The sequence below is a fragment of the Aquila chrysaetos genome, chromosome 15 (assembly GCF_900496995.4).
Source record: "Aquila chrysaetos chrysaetos chromosome 15, bAquChr1.4, whole genome shotgun sequence".
Classification (NCBI taxonomy): domain Eukaryota; kingdom Metazoa; phylum Chordata; class Aves; order Accipitriformes; family Accipitridae; genus Aquila; species Aquila chrysaetos.
Window position 1 is genome coordinate 28297841 of NC_044018.1, and position 16056 is coordinate 28313896.

At 47.4% G+C, this 16056-nt stretch overlaps 1 protein-coding gene across 3 annotated transcripts; it reads right to left on the reverse strand.

The window, feature by feature from the left end:
• Window positions 1–644: 644 nt before the first annotated feature.
• Window positions 645–11076, reverse strand: LOC115351062 (keratin, type II cytoskeletal cochleal-like). 3 transcript variants are annotated; one of them, XM_030037373.2, is made up of 10 exons: window positions 10891–11050; window positions 10237–10595; window positions 9271–9479; window positions 6615–6675; window positions 6007–6102; window positions 5052–5216; window positions 4785–4910; window positions 3314–3534; window positions 2747–2781; window positions 645–1937 (listed from the first exon to the last, which is right to left on the reverse strand). In XM_030037373.2, the coding sequence occupies exons 1-10, from the start codon at window positions 10976–10978 to the stop codon at window positions 1750–1752; spliced, it is 1548 nt and encodes a 515-aa protein (XP_029893233.1). In that variant the 5' UTR covers window positions 10979–11050; the 3' UTR covers window positions 645–1749. The 3 variants fall into 3 exon arrangements, with proteins under 3 accessions (XP_029893233.1, XP_029893235.1, XP_029893234.1); XM_030037375.2 differs by lacking the exon at window positions 10237–10595 and having other exon boundaries at window positions 10891–11076; XM_030037374.2 differs by lacking the exon at window positions 10891–11050 and having other exon boundaries at window positions 10237–10855.
• Window positions 11077–16056: the final 4980 nt, after the last annotated feature.

The following is a 16056-nucleotide window of genomic DNA, read 5'->3' on the forward strand; positions in this document are numbered from 1 at the left end:
CCTCACCCTGGAGGAAACAGCTTTTCCCAGTGACTAAAAAAATCTCTGCCTGGTCCCATCCCCACTGGGGTGATGCTTTCTACAACAGCAGCTCCAGCAAGGGCTCGCAATGCATCTGCACCATGGCCCTACAAGGAGAATGGGAGCAAGCACAAACCGCCCTGGGGTGAGCCCGTCTCACGCCACGCTGCCCCAAAAGGAGCAGGAATGAGTTGTCCATACGCAGCAAGGCCCAGATTCACCTCTCCAAGCTTTGGCCATCTGCAAGAGAGGTGTCTCCTCCAATGTTTAGCTCCTCTTGGCTCAGCAGAGGAAGATGGTGCTCACAGAGGGATTGGTCTCAGTCAGTTTGAGTCCTGATCAGGGGCTGGGCTGAAGCCAAGCGCTTGAACAAAACCAGTCCCATCATCCCATTGCCCAGACTGGGTGCAAAGCAGGTGGGTAAAATTCACGCAGGAATGAAAGACTGTGCAGGCAGCAAACCCTAAATCCTGACCATGACCGCAGTGTAGCACTGCTCCAGGGGACACAGCCATGAGCAGGCTCTGGAGACAGGAGGATGGTGATAACATTGGATGTTTTCCAGAGCTCCTGAGTATCCAGGGCAGCCCAGACAAGGAACTCTGCTGGGACTGAAGAAGCACGCAATAGAGAAACTTTATTAATGGCCTCATGACAAGGTCTCAGACCACAAAGGCATAAAACGTCAATGAAAGATACACTGCTAGGACATGGCTGAGCACACAATACAACAATTCTGTGCAGTTTCTTTGAGTTATTTATCTAACAATTCTTCCTATTGCAGTAATGACCTAACCATTTTCCCTGGCATGTTTAAGTTGAAGACACATTTTGGCAGGAACAAGTAGTTATTGTAACGATGCATCAGCAAAACACGCTTTTTCCCTACCTGTAGTAAAGACACCAGATATCACTAGATACACTTTGAAATATAGGATGGTAAACAGAGACACCCAAGGATGGGGAATGTTATCTCCCATTTTAGTTTGCTACTTGTAATTTTAAGCAACTTCATATCCCTTAAGCTTTGGGCTTCTATTAAGGAGAGGGAATGGGTGGGGGAGCTTGTTTACGAGTTACTTCGCTATAAAGAACCTGAATATGCCTGCATTGCCTTCGGTAAGAAATCAGCTCATTCAGAGGAGAATTGCTGAATTCAATTTCTGAGCCCATTTCCAAAGAAAATAAGGAGAAACCCAAACCAGTTTCACTGTTTTCTTCTTGGTATACTTTAAGAAAACAAACCCAGGCTGAAATCTTAACAAGGGTTGGCATTTTCTGAGGAGCCTAAGGGAATAAAATCTTCCAAATCATATTAAGAAGGAGATAATCTTCTGGTCTCTTTTGCAAAACCACAGCAGAAATGTGGAATAACTTGCCACTCAAATGATTGCTTTGCCCTTCAAAGGGTGAAATCCAGCCCTGAGCAGGGGGTACCAAGCACACAAGTAACAAAAGCATTATCCCGCCAGCTTCACTGGATAAATTTCACCCTACAGGCTTGAACCTGCTCTCAGTGGAATGGTTCCCACTAAGTTCAACAGTGCAGGATCAAGCCTTAGGCATTATGTGGCAGGGTCAGGTACTCTGGTATGTCTTATTCCAATTCATTCATTACTGCAGAAATTTTGCAGCCAATTTGTCCTATAAAAGGAAGGCAACAAGACTTTTCTTTCTATGGTTTCCCTCCTCCCATGTAATGGATACCGTTGATCTCCATTCCTGTAGTTACTTCCTGATGCTTCTCCTGCTGGACGAGGTTGTGGTCATGGTGTAGGATTTGGAGTCACCCCCAGGGGAGAGGCTGAGCACCCCGCTGCCCATGCCTGCTCCCAGGCTAAGGCGTCCTCCACTTCCTCCTCCCAGAAATCCACTGGAACTGGCATAGCCACCTCCACTGCTGGAGCTGACCAAGGCTGTGGCACAGAGAGAAGCAAACCAAACGTGAACACCAGGGAACTTCAAACCCAGTTTGGCACTCTCACAAAAAGGGCATTTTTAAATTGCAGCAACCAGATGAAAACTCTCTGTGATCTCCTGCAAAACACAGGGCCTGGGACACTAATCTCTTGTTACATTTTGGCCCAGAGCATTTATTCTCTGTGCCAAGCCAGATGCATGTGACGGCTGAGCAGTCCATCCCCTTCTCCATCGTTCAGTCTGGCTCAGGACCTCCTGCAGCATGGAAAACCCCATACCATAAACACATTCAGCTCATCTCTTGGTGCACCAAAGAGGCTGTGGGCATGTAGTTCACCAGCTATCAGTGGCAATTAAGTGAATGAAAAGTAGAGCCACTGGTTTAGAGCTGTGGACAGCGTCTCCAAGATGCCAGCATCTGCCCAATGTCCAGGCAAGGTGAATATGCAATGCTTCCCAAGCTGCTAAGACACCCTCTACTGTCACCTTTGCACTAACTTCCAGTCCAGGCAATGCCCTTTCTCATTAGTACATTTTTCTCCATGCAAAAATGGGAGGAAAGAAAGATCAATATTCCCCCAAGTTAAATTTCATACAGATGAGTTAGAGCTGAAGTCTGCCCTGGAGCCAGCAGCACTATCAATTGTCTCAGGAGGGGTCTCATTTAGGAAGGGGGCTATCTGGGTTGCAGAAACTAAGGCAGGACACTATGAGGCTCCTGCATGCAGGCCCAGCTGGTCCCCACCTGCATTTTCTATAGGCACATGGCTATGTGTAACTATTATAAATCATAAAATCAACTCACAGATGTTGACGTTGCCAACTCCATCACCAGCCAACCTGTTGGAGAAGAAAAACACAAAGGCAAAAAGGAAGAGGACAGGTTAGACTCTGCATTACTCAGTGTTCCCCCAGGGCCTCAGTGCTGAGGATGAAGACAATGGCAGTGAGTTATTACCACTGTTGTAAATAATTCAGACAAGATAAGTGTGCCATCCAGCGCTTTGTTCTGGCCCTACATTTACAAGCTCTGTTATCACCTGTGGAGGGGCTGAAAGAGCACAGGAGCTCTGTCCTAATTCCACGGGGATTTAAGCCACTTGGAAATTTTCTGCTACAGCATCAAACATATGATGGAAAACAACTTTTTTCTTCTTTGCATATTTTCACCAAAAGTATCAAATTTTCCCCAGAACTTGCCAGTTTGGCTCTTCAGCCAAAGCATTTTCAGGACCAAAAATAAGTTTAAAATGCAAGGTTTTCTCTTCTGTATTTCCCTGCAGAAATTGGAATCGGGCCCTCATAACGTGCCCAAGCGATGGGAACAAAGGGCTGGACCCTTCCTCATGTAAAACACACAGGCTGCACCCACCTGCTCTCCTCTCCCTCCAGCAGCTTCCTGTAGGTCGCGATCTCGATGTCCAGGGCCAGCTTGATGCTCATGAGCTCCTGGTACTCGCGGAGCTGCCGGGCCATGTCCTGCTTCGCTTTCTGCAGAGCTGCCTCCAACTCCTCCAGCTTTGCCTTGGCATCTTTGACAGCCAACTCACCACGTTCCTCAGCTTCAGCAATGGCTGTCTCCAGCTTGGCACGCTGCAGGGACAGAGCAGAGTACATCAGTGGGAATCTCACCTCCTTGGTGGAGGACACTACTGCCCATGGACTTCTGACATCTACTGCCCAGACAATCTCTGTGTCTCTGTAGAGCCCTAGAGCCATCTGCTCAACTTAGATCCCTACAGTTTTATGCCCACACATTTTTTTGGGCACTGGGCAGAGATCAGCCTGCAAAGGAAGCTCATCTCATCCCAAGATACATTCTTCTGGAAGGCAGACCCTACTTCTCTCCACTGCCTACATTTTTGGAAGACTTTCTTCAGGTAATCCTCAGCTTCTTAAGCTCACCCACACCACACACAACAGCGCAACACTTAGGGTTAATGCAGGCTCAAGTTTTCTCTCCTATTATGCCCCAGAGCTTGTTCAGAGCCAGTTAGTCTCCAGCAAGCTTTGATGTGAGGCAAGCATGGACTCGAGCAGACCTGCCGTTAACAAATAATCCAGACCAATACCAAAAGCACCCCTGTGGGGCCACATCAAGCTGGCAGTCGCATCCTCAACTGTGCCCACTGCACCTCCAAAAAAGCTCCATGTCTGGCAGGAAGGGCTCACAATGAACAGATGTACTTCTTACTCTCATTCATTATTCAAGGGAGCTGCACCGGGTCAGCTCTTTGCTTGTAAGTGTGTGTTGAAGCCTCCCTGCCCTGAAACCAAACACACACAAATGGATGAATCACAATAGCTTATCTCCAGCTTTGAGCTCCCTGGTTATTCACAACCAGTTTTCAGCCCTGAACATGGTCTGAACCACTCAACTGGTCTGGCTTTCACCAGCCATTTGATAAAGTGGTAACGGTCTCTGGAGAAAGCAAACAGAACTCCCATACAGCTGCAAAATTCTTTTATGTGCTCAAACATGGTGTTCCCTTCTGCAGAAAGGCAGTGGACAAAGATCCCAGAAGCAAGAGGGTACAAGGAATGTGTGTGGCTGGAAAAGAGGCCACACGCAGCCTTGCCCTTTGGAAACGGCTCTGCATCACTCCCCTTCTGTACTCCCAGGTTGCTGGCAGACTTGTTCTCACCTATAGTTCAGCTGTCTCTCAGCATTTCATTGCTCACAACACACTTTCTCCCTCCAGCAGAACTGACGTCTTTTGAGGTGAGCATTGCAGCCACCCCCAAACTGCTTCTACAGATGTTGTGTTACACCCAGATCCCTGGCACGCTTGTTGCTGTTAAATCCACTGATCTGCAGGAGGAGAACAAGGGCAGCTCCTCACCTGGGCCTTTGCCTTTTCGATTTCACCCTGCAGCCTCTGGATCATGCGGTTTATCTCTGTGATCTCATTCTTCATGTTGCGCAGATCATCTCCGTGTTTCCCAGCAGTGACCTGCAGTGCCTCATACTGTGGCATAAAACAGTATAAGAGAAAAGGATGGAGTCAGACTGGCAGTCAATTAGCCAGCTGAAATCTCTCCCACTCATGACACACAGGATACATGTACTAGCAGAAGCTGTAACTGCCTTTATCTCTCCCATAACTCACCTTGCTTTGGTACCAGGACTCAGCCTCTGCCCGGCTCCTGTTGGCAATCTCCTCATATTGGGCTTTGACCTCTGCAATGATGCCGTCCAGGTCCAGGTTTCGATTGTTATCCATAGACAGCACCACAGAGGTGTCAGAGATCTGGGCCTGCAGCTCCTTAAGTTCCTGCCAGTTGCATTAAAAACAATACCATTAATCACTGACTTTTAAGGGACTCTCTTTTGGAAGCCAATTAAAGAGAGAATCTGAGAAGAAAAGGGAAAGGGAGGCAGATAAGAAGAATTCAATCAAAACATTAAGTAATTAGAAGGAAACCAACTGAATCACATCAACCTTGCAAAGCACAAAGTAACAAACAACAGCAGAAATTAAGTTACTTCTTATCATCCACATTTTGACAGCAAGGTTAGTTTACCCCACTCCTGAGATAAGAACTCAGCATGAAATGCTAGTCCAAGAAGCTTGAGCATCAGCTTCACAACAAAGCGATGGCCAAATTCCACCATCTCACCCAAGGATCCAAGTGTCCAGTTCAATCAAACTCTTATCTTGCAAATAATGGGTAAGATAGAGGTGTCTTAGACAAGGAGCTTTCCTTTCTTTCTCTCACACAGCACACAAACACACAAGCACACACCAGCACTACAGCACTGGCTATAATACACTGGTTTTCCTTGTTTTCACACTAACAGCATCAAAAAAATAATACATATCCTGGCTACATTCGCAATAAATCCATCTCACATCCCAGACAGGGAGAAATCACTGTGACAATTCACAGGATGTGCACTTTACTTGCAGGCTTATTTCTGCTTAGACAAGGGAAGACTCCACGTCTCCATCGCATTTTTTGTCTCTGGAAACAGCACGTTAATTTTCTCAGTCACCATTCTCTGTTCTTCACCCACTGGTGGAGCTACACTGCAGCACCCACAAGAAGCAGAAAGGATCTTACCGCTTCATAGAGAGACCTCAGGAAGTTAATCTCCTCTGTCAGCACATCCACCCTGACCTCCAGCTCCACTTTGTTCATGTATGCGGCATCCACATCCTAAAAAAGTGATAATCCATTGAGATTGCCATAGCTTTGATGACTAAGTCCACCCAGCCTTTGATGGCTTCAAAAGCAGCCATAAACCCATCAAGTTCCCCAAGCTGTCTGCTCTCCATGTCCGTCTGCTCAGTGACCCACCACGTCCTAAAAATTATCTACCAGTGTACTAAATATTGCTGGTGTGCAGGATCCCATATGTTCTGTAGGGTCCCCTGGACCTGTGTTTGCAAGTCCACTGTCAGTGTGGACAGTCAGGGAAGGCCTTAGGAAATGTCCCAAAGAAAGACATAGCCATAATCTATGATATCCATGGGACCTGGCACTCCTCCCCAGCTTCCTATAGAGACTTCAGTGCCTACACTGAGGCAGGCTTTAGGCAGAAATGAGAGCTGTAATTCTTCACCTGCAGGTCTCTAGGCACAGCTGTAGCAAAGAGAGCGTAGGGGCAAAAGGGGGAGAAGGGCTGCAAACGTATATAATCAGCCTCAGGTAACATCCATGGCACGCACCTTCTTGAGCACCACAAACTCATTTTCCACTGCAGCGTGCTTGTTGATTTCATCTTCATATCTGCCAGAAAAAGGGGATTGGTGTGAAGTTAGAGCCTGGGTTAAAGGAAAAAACATCACAGATAAGAGTTACCCTGATTCCCTTCTCTCCCCCTCCATTTCTCTCTGTGAACTGCTGCAGCGAAGCCTATGACTTCCCCAAGCAAGCCAGCCACAGGCAGAAGAGGTTTGCTGTATCACTGCAGCATGTGTAGTATTTGCACAAGAGATACCAGCTGTATTCCACAGTTCCAGTTCCAGTCTCACCCGGGGTTTGGATGAGCTGATGCCTGAAAGCTGTTCTGGTCCATGCTGCCATGACCACTAACCTGGAAAGCCTTTCTCACCCATGCCTTCCCACATTCATCAAAATTCACTGCACTTAAGAAGATTTCTGCTCCTTATCCTCAGTCATGGACAGCTGCAAGATGGCAGCCTATGTCCTGAGGGTCTCAGCTTTTTCACTTGCCCCTTGAGAGAGCAAGTACAAATGCAGAAGAGATGCAAGCAGATTCAACAAATTCCTCTATGCCGATCAAAGCACCTGCTAATGTTACTTTCACTGTGCACTTCCTTATTACACACATTTGAGAACATTTTGCAGGTGTCAATCGCCTGCCACTGTCCTGGTAAGAGCGAAGTATAATTATTCTCATACGGCACAGAGTCGCTATGCTTCAAAGTCACACAAACTTCTAATATTGGCTACATCCCTTCGTTAGGTGTTCACCTTTAGATGTAATGAGCTAGATCCTCAGCAGATAAAAAACCATGCTCTGTTGACTTTATGGGAGTTCACCGATTTGTACCACTTGCAAGCCTGGATCTCAGAGCCTGCCTTACACCATTCTATGTACAGCCAACCTGCTGAAACAAACAGCAAGAATCTGCTATACGAATCCTGAAAGTCATCCAAGGAACAGAGCAGGAACCACCTTTTCTGGCTGTTTTGGAATTGTTGTTGCCAAAATTAGAACACTGGTCTATTTATTTACACAGTCCCTGCATGGCTAGCACTGTAATCTGCCTTCCAAAGTGTGAGCTACTTCACTTTCAACAGCCTTCATGTACCTCCCCTTCTGCTCCACACTGGAAGCTTGCCCATCCACACTAGCCGAAATGGACATTGTCCCTTTCGAGGTCAATGATCTGCATCTGTTACTATTGCAGAGTAATATATGACCTGGAAATTACATGACCATGCCGCATATGCACAGCCTGCAGCGCAGAATGGATAATCAGAGATAGGTAAAAAGGCTGAACTATTCTAGAACGGTTTGTCAAATTCCTCGTTTCCTGGGGGAAGCTCCACCAAGCTGCTCAATGAACTGACAAATCATTCAATATTCTCCATTAACTCCCGAAGCGCCTCAGGAAGCCCAATGCACTATCACACCTTGGCATGCCCTGCACCAAGGATAGCATGAATACAGTCTGCTCCTACACTGGCTTACTTTGAACCACACCCTTAGTCAATGCAGTTACTGAATAAGGGACTGAATCTCAATCCCTGGAGCCTTGTGCATATAAATCTCCTCCCCTACCCCAGATATAAATGGAGAATTACTGTGTAAATTGGACATATTGAAAAAGTGGCAACAGACACATAAAGAGCTAGTCATGTTTTAGGTATTCTACTTAGAAGATGAGATTTTCTTCATATAAATGGGGAGAAGCAGGTTCTGAACTCCAGTTACTGCATCCTCACTCCCTCTGCTGCACTAGCATCTTAGGCTCCTAATTCCTGCTTCCCTTCTCTTAGCACATACAGGGTTTGGTTCTACATGGACCTGTAAGCTGGAGGAATAAATATGCACCTGTGCACCTTGCATTCATGTGACATGCAACTAAAATTAGGGCCATAATTCCTCTGGGTGCAAACCAGCTCCTTGCTGCTGCCTTGCAGAGATGCAAAGTACAGCTGTGAATGAGCATGGGGTAGAAATAACTGAGCAGGGTTGGGGAAAACATCATCCCCATGCACCTCCTTGGGAATCACTGGCTATTGACCTTCCCTAAACACACCCTGGGGATTATCAGATCTGTTTGTTTTCAGTTCCGGCTTGATCCAGTATGCCAGCTCCCTCTTTTCTTTCTCCCCCCCCCCCCCCCCCCCCCCCCTTTTTTTTAATTAAAGGCATTCCCCTGTACAGCTGGGTTGGGCACAGGCTGGGACAAAGGCTACTTTCTTCATTGGACTCCTCCCAGGTGACACGATTTGGACTGAAAAGTCACTTACAAATTGCAGATCACCCGCTCCATTACCTACCCACAAAACAAGCAGCAGTTCACCCACTGCCTGCCAACCCGCTGAGCTCCCATGGGGTTCCTAAGGACCTGAACTGCCACGTCCAACCCAAAGTATGAAGCCATCCCTGAGAAGGCTCCAAAGCAAAGCCAAGAGGATGGAGCCACTGAAGACCATGTAGGAACAAGGTGCCAGGAACAAAAAGCGATCCAGGCAAGAAGAATCCAGGCAGCTTCCCTAGACTAGACACCTAACTCGTGGCTGGAAAAAAATGTCCCTCCCTAGCAGAAAAGCTGGGGACATCTCTGCCAGAATACTGACCAACCTGCCAGCTCAACTACACCATTAGATGGGAAGATTATACGTTACTTGGTCTTGAAATCCTCAACAAGATCCTGCATGTTCTTCAGTTCGCCCTCCAAACGTGCTTTGTCATTCAACAACCCATCCAGCTGATGTTGCAGGTTGTTGATGTGTGTCTCAAACACAGGAGCAATGTTACTCCGGGTGGTCTTCTGGTCCTGGAGGAGGCTCCATTTGGTCTCCAGTATTTTGTTTTGCTGCTCCAGGAACCGGACCTGGAAAGCAACCAAGAGACATTTGTGAAAGCGGGAGGAAGGGGGAGCTGACACTACCAGAGTTTGGATCCTGAGGGAAGGACAGGCTGTGGATGGTATTTGAAGAATTTAGATTGCTCATATGAAGCACCTAAACTCTGGAGGGTAATAAAGACCATGAGGGAGCACTGTTACTCTGAGGCTTGGCTTATGACTTTAAGGCTTTGTATGAATTAAAGATAAGCAGATTCTGCTTGCCTGACACTTGACAGAAGCCATCCACAGACCTCAAAGTTATCCAATTACTCAAACTCCAGGTCTGGATTCCTTGCATTTTGAGGATGCCAAAGGTGAAGTTTACACAGGACATAGGATCAATTAGTGCAAGACGGTAAAGCCACAGAGGTACAGGGCAGTGCAAACAAACACAGCAAGCTCTTACTTATGTCAAGATATGTTCTACTGGCACGATTCCTCTCCAAGAGGCCCCCTCCTCCCTGAATTTGGTGGTGGTGTGCTTGAGTGCAGATTTGCTTTTTAAAGCCTGCACCCACATGATGGGCAATACCAGCTGAATAAAGGGGGTACGAAGCTGGCCTAACCAGGGCAAAACCCTTTACTCTCAGTAAATGCAAGCAGGGCTTTAATAAGAGTTATTGGATTGCAGTAGGCAAATCCTGAGCCCATTTGTGAATCCCTCACTGGGTTAAGCAAGCTTTGGGTCAGACCTGCTTTTAAAGCAGTGTCCACAGAGCTATCAGTCCTTCCAGCACCTCACCTTGTCAATGAAGGAGGCGAATCTGTTGTTGAGTATCTTGATTTGCTCCTTCTCCTCCTTGCGCACCCGCTGGATATTGGGGTCAATCTCCAGGTTCAGGGGCCTCAGGAGGCTCTGGTTGATGACGACCTCCTGAACGCCCCCAGGGCTGAGCACTCCACCATATCCCATGCCTCCGTAGCCGTATCCAGGGTGAAAGTTGAGGGGCTTGCCAGCGTAGAGGAAGTACTTCCTGGCAAGGCCAAGGTTGCAGAGGCTGGAGCTGCCAAAGCCACCTGGCCTGTTTAAGCTGACACCTCCTCCTCCTCCACGGCTTAAGGAGACAGTGCTGACCCGCACTTGGCTGACCCCTGGGACAGCTGCAGAGCGAGAGCTGAAGTTCAAAGGCTTGGACATGGCTGCTCCAAGGGTGTTTTCAGTATCCCTCACCCTTCAAAAGCTCAGGGAAGCTGTGCTGCAGACCAGGGAAGTGAGTGAGTTCTCCTGACTGCTTCTCCTTTTATCCGTTAGAAAAGCTGGGCTTGGCCCAAGGGCAAGAGGGATCATTTTACTGCCTCGGAGATCTGGGTGTGCCTGGCTGCCTTCCCACCCTCCGTCAACCTGCTGAATTTGAGCAGGCGAGAAGGGAAGGGCCAGGGAAGGGACAGGACTCACCTGGCGCCGTGTCCCCACGCTCAGACGTGGCTTTGTTCTGCACCACCCTTCGCCTCTGCCACATGTGCAGCCAAGGGACATGAAGCATGGGCTCTTCTCAGCTCCCTTCACAGAGAGTTAGAACAACACAGGTCCGAGCCCCGTTTCCTCAAGGCTTCTCCATTCCTCCTCGCTTGCATAAATGGATGTTGAAATGAGAAGAGGGGGAATATGCATTTATTTTTAACTCTATTGCAGAGCAGGTAGCTCCCCTGTGCAACGGCAGAAAGATGAGGGGCCTCAGCTTAGTGCCAGGTCATGCCTAGTTTAATATAAACCAAAGCCAGCTGCAGCCTTGGCACACACATTGTACTCTGCCAGCAGCACCCAGCGAGTCTGCGCCAGGCAAGGGAATGAGGGTGGCAGTTGGGAGATGCCGCAGCTATCCCTGGACACCATGGTTTTGCTTTCTCTCTCCTGTTAGTGCTAAAATAAAGATGGTTTAGGTGGGTTGCACCCTGCACATGGAAATACCCAACATGCTAGTCCACACTCAAGAGGAGACAGGACAGGCTTCTGCTTAAATTTCTGGGTTCCTATGCAGAAGAGGCAGAGACAAAAATTAGTTTTATGGGCTTTCTGCATTTTCAAATAGCCTTAAAGGGACAGGTCTCTACTATCAGGTTGTAAATCCTCCATGAGAACTTCAAAGTTTGGCCTGAATGTGTCACCCTTCAGCGCTTCCCCTCATCAGGGCAGCAAGATAGCGCTGGCTACATATTCTGGCCACAGCCTATTCAAAATATGTACTTCCTTCTTTGCGGGAAGAATACAAGTTGACTGGAGATCCCAGCTACTAAAAGGAAATTCTCTTTTTGAAGGAGGCAAAGGGGGAGATTGAGCCAGACAGAGACGTATGAGGCAAGATTCTTCCCTGCCCTGCAAGCTGGCTTGGCTTCCACCAGCAAAAAAAAAAATAATCCATTGAGTGTAAAGCAAACTTACATGTTACACACACCCAGCTACACTCGACCTGATGCCTGATGTAGACAGGCTAGGGTTCATTTCATGTGTACATAGCTAGCAACAAGGCAGAAGCCTCCAGCTGCTTTACATAGCTCCAGGTTCTTCCGAGTTCACAGAGGGAGACAGGCTGCTCTCCTGCAACTCCTCTGGGTTGGCTTGAGAAGACAGGGATTGAATCTGAATGTGTGATTTAGAGTCCGACACTCAGGCAAGAATAACTCCCACCAAAGTAAGGCCCAGCTGCTGGATTTTATCAGGTTGCATTCCAGCCTCAACTCCTTTGTATCAGCAGACAGGGATTTTTTGCACAACACAACACGCAAACCAGAAAGCAATCCAGCCAGGTAAAATACAAGCCTGCTGTCAGATAAACTATCATAAAGGCAAAGCTGTTCTCAGCAGCCTCAGCAGAAACACCAGCTGAGCAGTAAGAGAACTGAACTTCACCCTGGTTTGCACTATCAAGGGCCAGATCAATGAAAAGCCATTTTTCCCATTGAAAAGCCATACCCCCATTACTGGCATGCAGCACCACTGATTATAGGTAAGAATGAGTCCATTTTCCATTCAAAGTTCAAGCTTTTTTTTCTGTACCATTAGCAACCCAGTCAATGCAGGAGAGACCAAGGAAAGCCTCATTTACCTTGCTGCTATATGCTCCCCTGCTCCCAGTGTTGCAGCTAGCCAGTTTAGATCCCTTGCACCCCTCCTACAAAGTGAACATTCCCCATTTAAGTCTGGTTTCAAGTCAGGTTAAGTCAGAGCAGGATGCAGCGATCCATGGATGTCACCAGAGTTTGTGTTGTTGAGATGCCATGGTAACACTGCATAGTTTCACAACCGCACGGACTGGTAAATACTTCCAAGCCCATGCGAATGACCCCCAGGGATTCAGGTTAGGTAACACAAAAGACACTGTACTGACTGGTTAAACTCCCTCTTGGGGTACATTGTGACTGTTGTGCTTGGTGTCACCACAAGCTAGCCCAGTCCCTGCACACCCAGGAACAGCCTGCCACTGTGCACCGACGCTCACAAAGCCAAGACTCACAAATGATAAATCCCTCCATAAACCCTTGGGAAAATGAACCAAGCTCTCAATTCCAGCCCAGAAAGTGAAAAAAGAAAAAAAAAAAAAAATCAAATATGGTCATGTCCTAATGGAAGAGGAAGAAATCTTCACAGGTGAGCAAAATTCTGTGTTAAGAACATGTTATTATGCTGATCAATGTTGGCCTGTTGTTTCCACATCTTCTGTCAATATCCCATGGGCTATCTCCTGCTGTACATTTAGATTGCAATGTTTGGATTGAAAGCTTTGTGGAGCAGGGAGTGCCCTTAGGTTTTGTGTGTGCACAGTGCAGTCCTAGTTTGTGATTACTGCTCCAAAGTGCTTCAGCAGTGAGTTATAAATTAATTAACATCCTAATGACAAGCAGTGTTTGGTGGTCTCATGATTGGGGTATCACAAGAGAACAATGGGGCACTCATGGGGCTGTCAGAACGATGCTGTCAAACTGTTGTTCTTGCTAACAATACCCAAAAGTGATGCCAACACAGCAGCACTTCCATGGACACCTGCAGCCATAAAACTGCCATGCTGAATTTTCCCACCATGCTGTGATCACAGCTCACCCTTTCAGGATCTAAGTAGCCTCACTAATAAAAATTTCCAGCTCATTAATAATTCCTGCGAATATAGAGAGGTTGCTCCAGAGAGAACTTGTTCTCTTACTGTCCCAAATGCAGGTACTGTAATTCAACAATCTGATACACAAGTGACTCATGTTAGGATGAGATGGCTACCTATCATGAAGTTTTATTGATTTGTTTAGTCCTACTTCCTGTGTCACTCAGGCTATAAATAATATAACGATACAGCTCTTCAGCCTAATATCTCAACAACAGGGAAGCAGCTTTTCCAGAAAGGCAACGGCTCGCTGATGTGAAGGATTCATTCGTTCTAAAGGCTGGTACCTTGGTACAGTTCATTGCTTTGCAGCAGGAACCCTCCTGCAATAACTCAGGGCTTTACGGCTAATTTGAAGTCGTTTAATGGGTGTGTTTAGTTTTCTGCCACTGCCCACTTCCGAAGCACTTAAATGGCTCTCTTGAACCTGGTACGATTTCCCCATTAATGTTAAGTCACCACCCTCTTAGTCTTATATTGGATAAACTGAATGGGCTGAAATCCTGACACATTTCATAAATAAATGGCTTTTCTGAGGACCTGAAATCACTTCTATAGCCTCTCTCTGCTCCAGTGCCCTTGGCACGTGCATCAGTATTGTTCGTGCTGCGACTTCATGCAGTTTTACACGTAGAAACCGCATTTTGCTCTCCACTTTTACAGCCCCGCAGCTGTAATGGCCTCAGGTCTCAATCAGTGCTAGAGGCTGGTATGACGGGTCTTACTTAAACTACACTGTGTCTTCCAGCTACACCTCTCCTTTTCACAACAAAGCGGAACAGCCCGAGTATTCAGGGGGGCACCACAGGGACCGGTGAGAATAGCTGGATGCAGCTTGCCTGGGATGACAGAGCCAGCTGCTGTAGACCAGAGGCAGCTCCATGTTAACAAGGCTTCCAGAAAGCTCCTGTCCCTCCAGGAGCTGTATCTCACCTTTCCTCCTCCCTCTGCCTGCTCCACCGAGGCTGGGAAGCTCTCAGCTTAGCTCCTTGCTGCCTGGCCACTCCTGGGAAGCTGCCTGCTGCTGGCTGTGTAATCCACCACTGAGAAACACCTCCCTGAGCTCAGAATTGGCCACGCTCGTTCTGCTGTCTGAAACACAAAAAGAGCATTGGTCCAAACTCCAAGGTGTTTAGCTAACAGCACAAAACCACTTGCCAGGCACCTCCAGGAACAACTTGGACTCCCAAAGCAGTTGCTGTCGCTGGAGTCGTGTGTCGTCCCCCCGCCTCCTCCCCAGCATTTTCCAGCTGCTCAGCACAGCAGTGTAGCTCCCCTGTCCCACGGATGGAGCCCCACATGCCTCCTGCCCTGTTTGCAGAAGGAGCGTTTACACCCCACGCTGCAGCTGCAGCAGTGGGAACCTCTGCACGTTGCCATGAGATCCTGGACAAACAAGCAAACCCAGCCCAGGCAGATGGACTGCAGGGATCCTTCCCAGGGACACAGCGTGGGGCAGGGCACCAGCTCATCAGAAAAGCTCTCTGTGCCTGACGCATGGTGGAGGCATTCAAGCTATGGACTTTCCCCCCCTCCAGCCTATTTTACATTTACCTAAAGCTGTTTTTTTCCCCTCTCCCCCAAATTACAAGAAATCATGAAGGAATAACTATAAATACAGTTATAATTACATATAATCATAATTACATGGATAATTTTTACATGAAAGTTGAGAGTCACTCCCACAGCTAAAGCCTTAAGGAAAAACAAACAAACAAACAAATTAAAACACTACAATTCTCAAGGCCAAGGTGAAATTGCCAGCCCTGGTAATGCTGAGCTCAGTTTTTCTGGAAACGGCACGTCTCAGAAGAGACTGGAAAAATCCATGTTCTGTCCTCACAAAAAAATCACATGCAACTTTTGAGTCCTGCCCATTGAATCTGTTGGTCTGTTCAAGTTCCTAACAGCTGATCTGATCTAACCTCTGTGGATACTTGCATGGTACAGAGCAGGCAAGCCAGGTCAGATCAGAGTCCATCTATCTCAAGCCAGTAATACATGTTGGCCAGCCCCAAAATACAGGGCAATTATGCAGTGATCCTTCCTCTAGCCACATTTCTCCAGCCATCAGCTGTTTAACCCTTCCCAAGTTGGAGGTTGCATCTTGACCAGCACGTTTAACTCCTGCTGATGGTCCTCCCTCCCCATTATTGGTCCACTCCTTGGTTAAACTCATCCCTGCTCACTACAGCCTGCAGCAATGAGATTGCATGTGGCATGACAAGATCTTCCCCTACTCCTCTTCTAATTAACTCAACTGCAAGCTAATGTGCCCCATTCAGAGCAGATGGAAACTGTGAGGTCATTTCACTGCAGTCAAGGGAACACCACCAGTTTATAAGAGCTGAAATAAAACTAGTGCAACAGTACTCAGCATTATTACAGGAGTTTGTGGGCCTGATTCATGCCTAGGTGAAAGGATAATGACGCAAAGTAAATGGAGCAAGGAAGGAGAGAAACGATCTAGC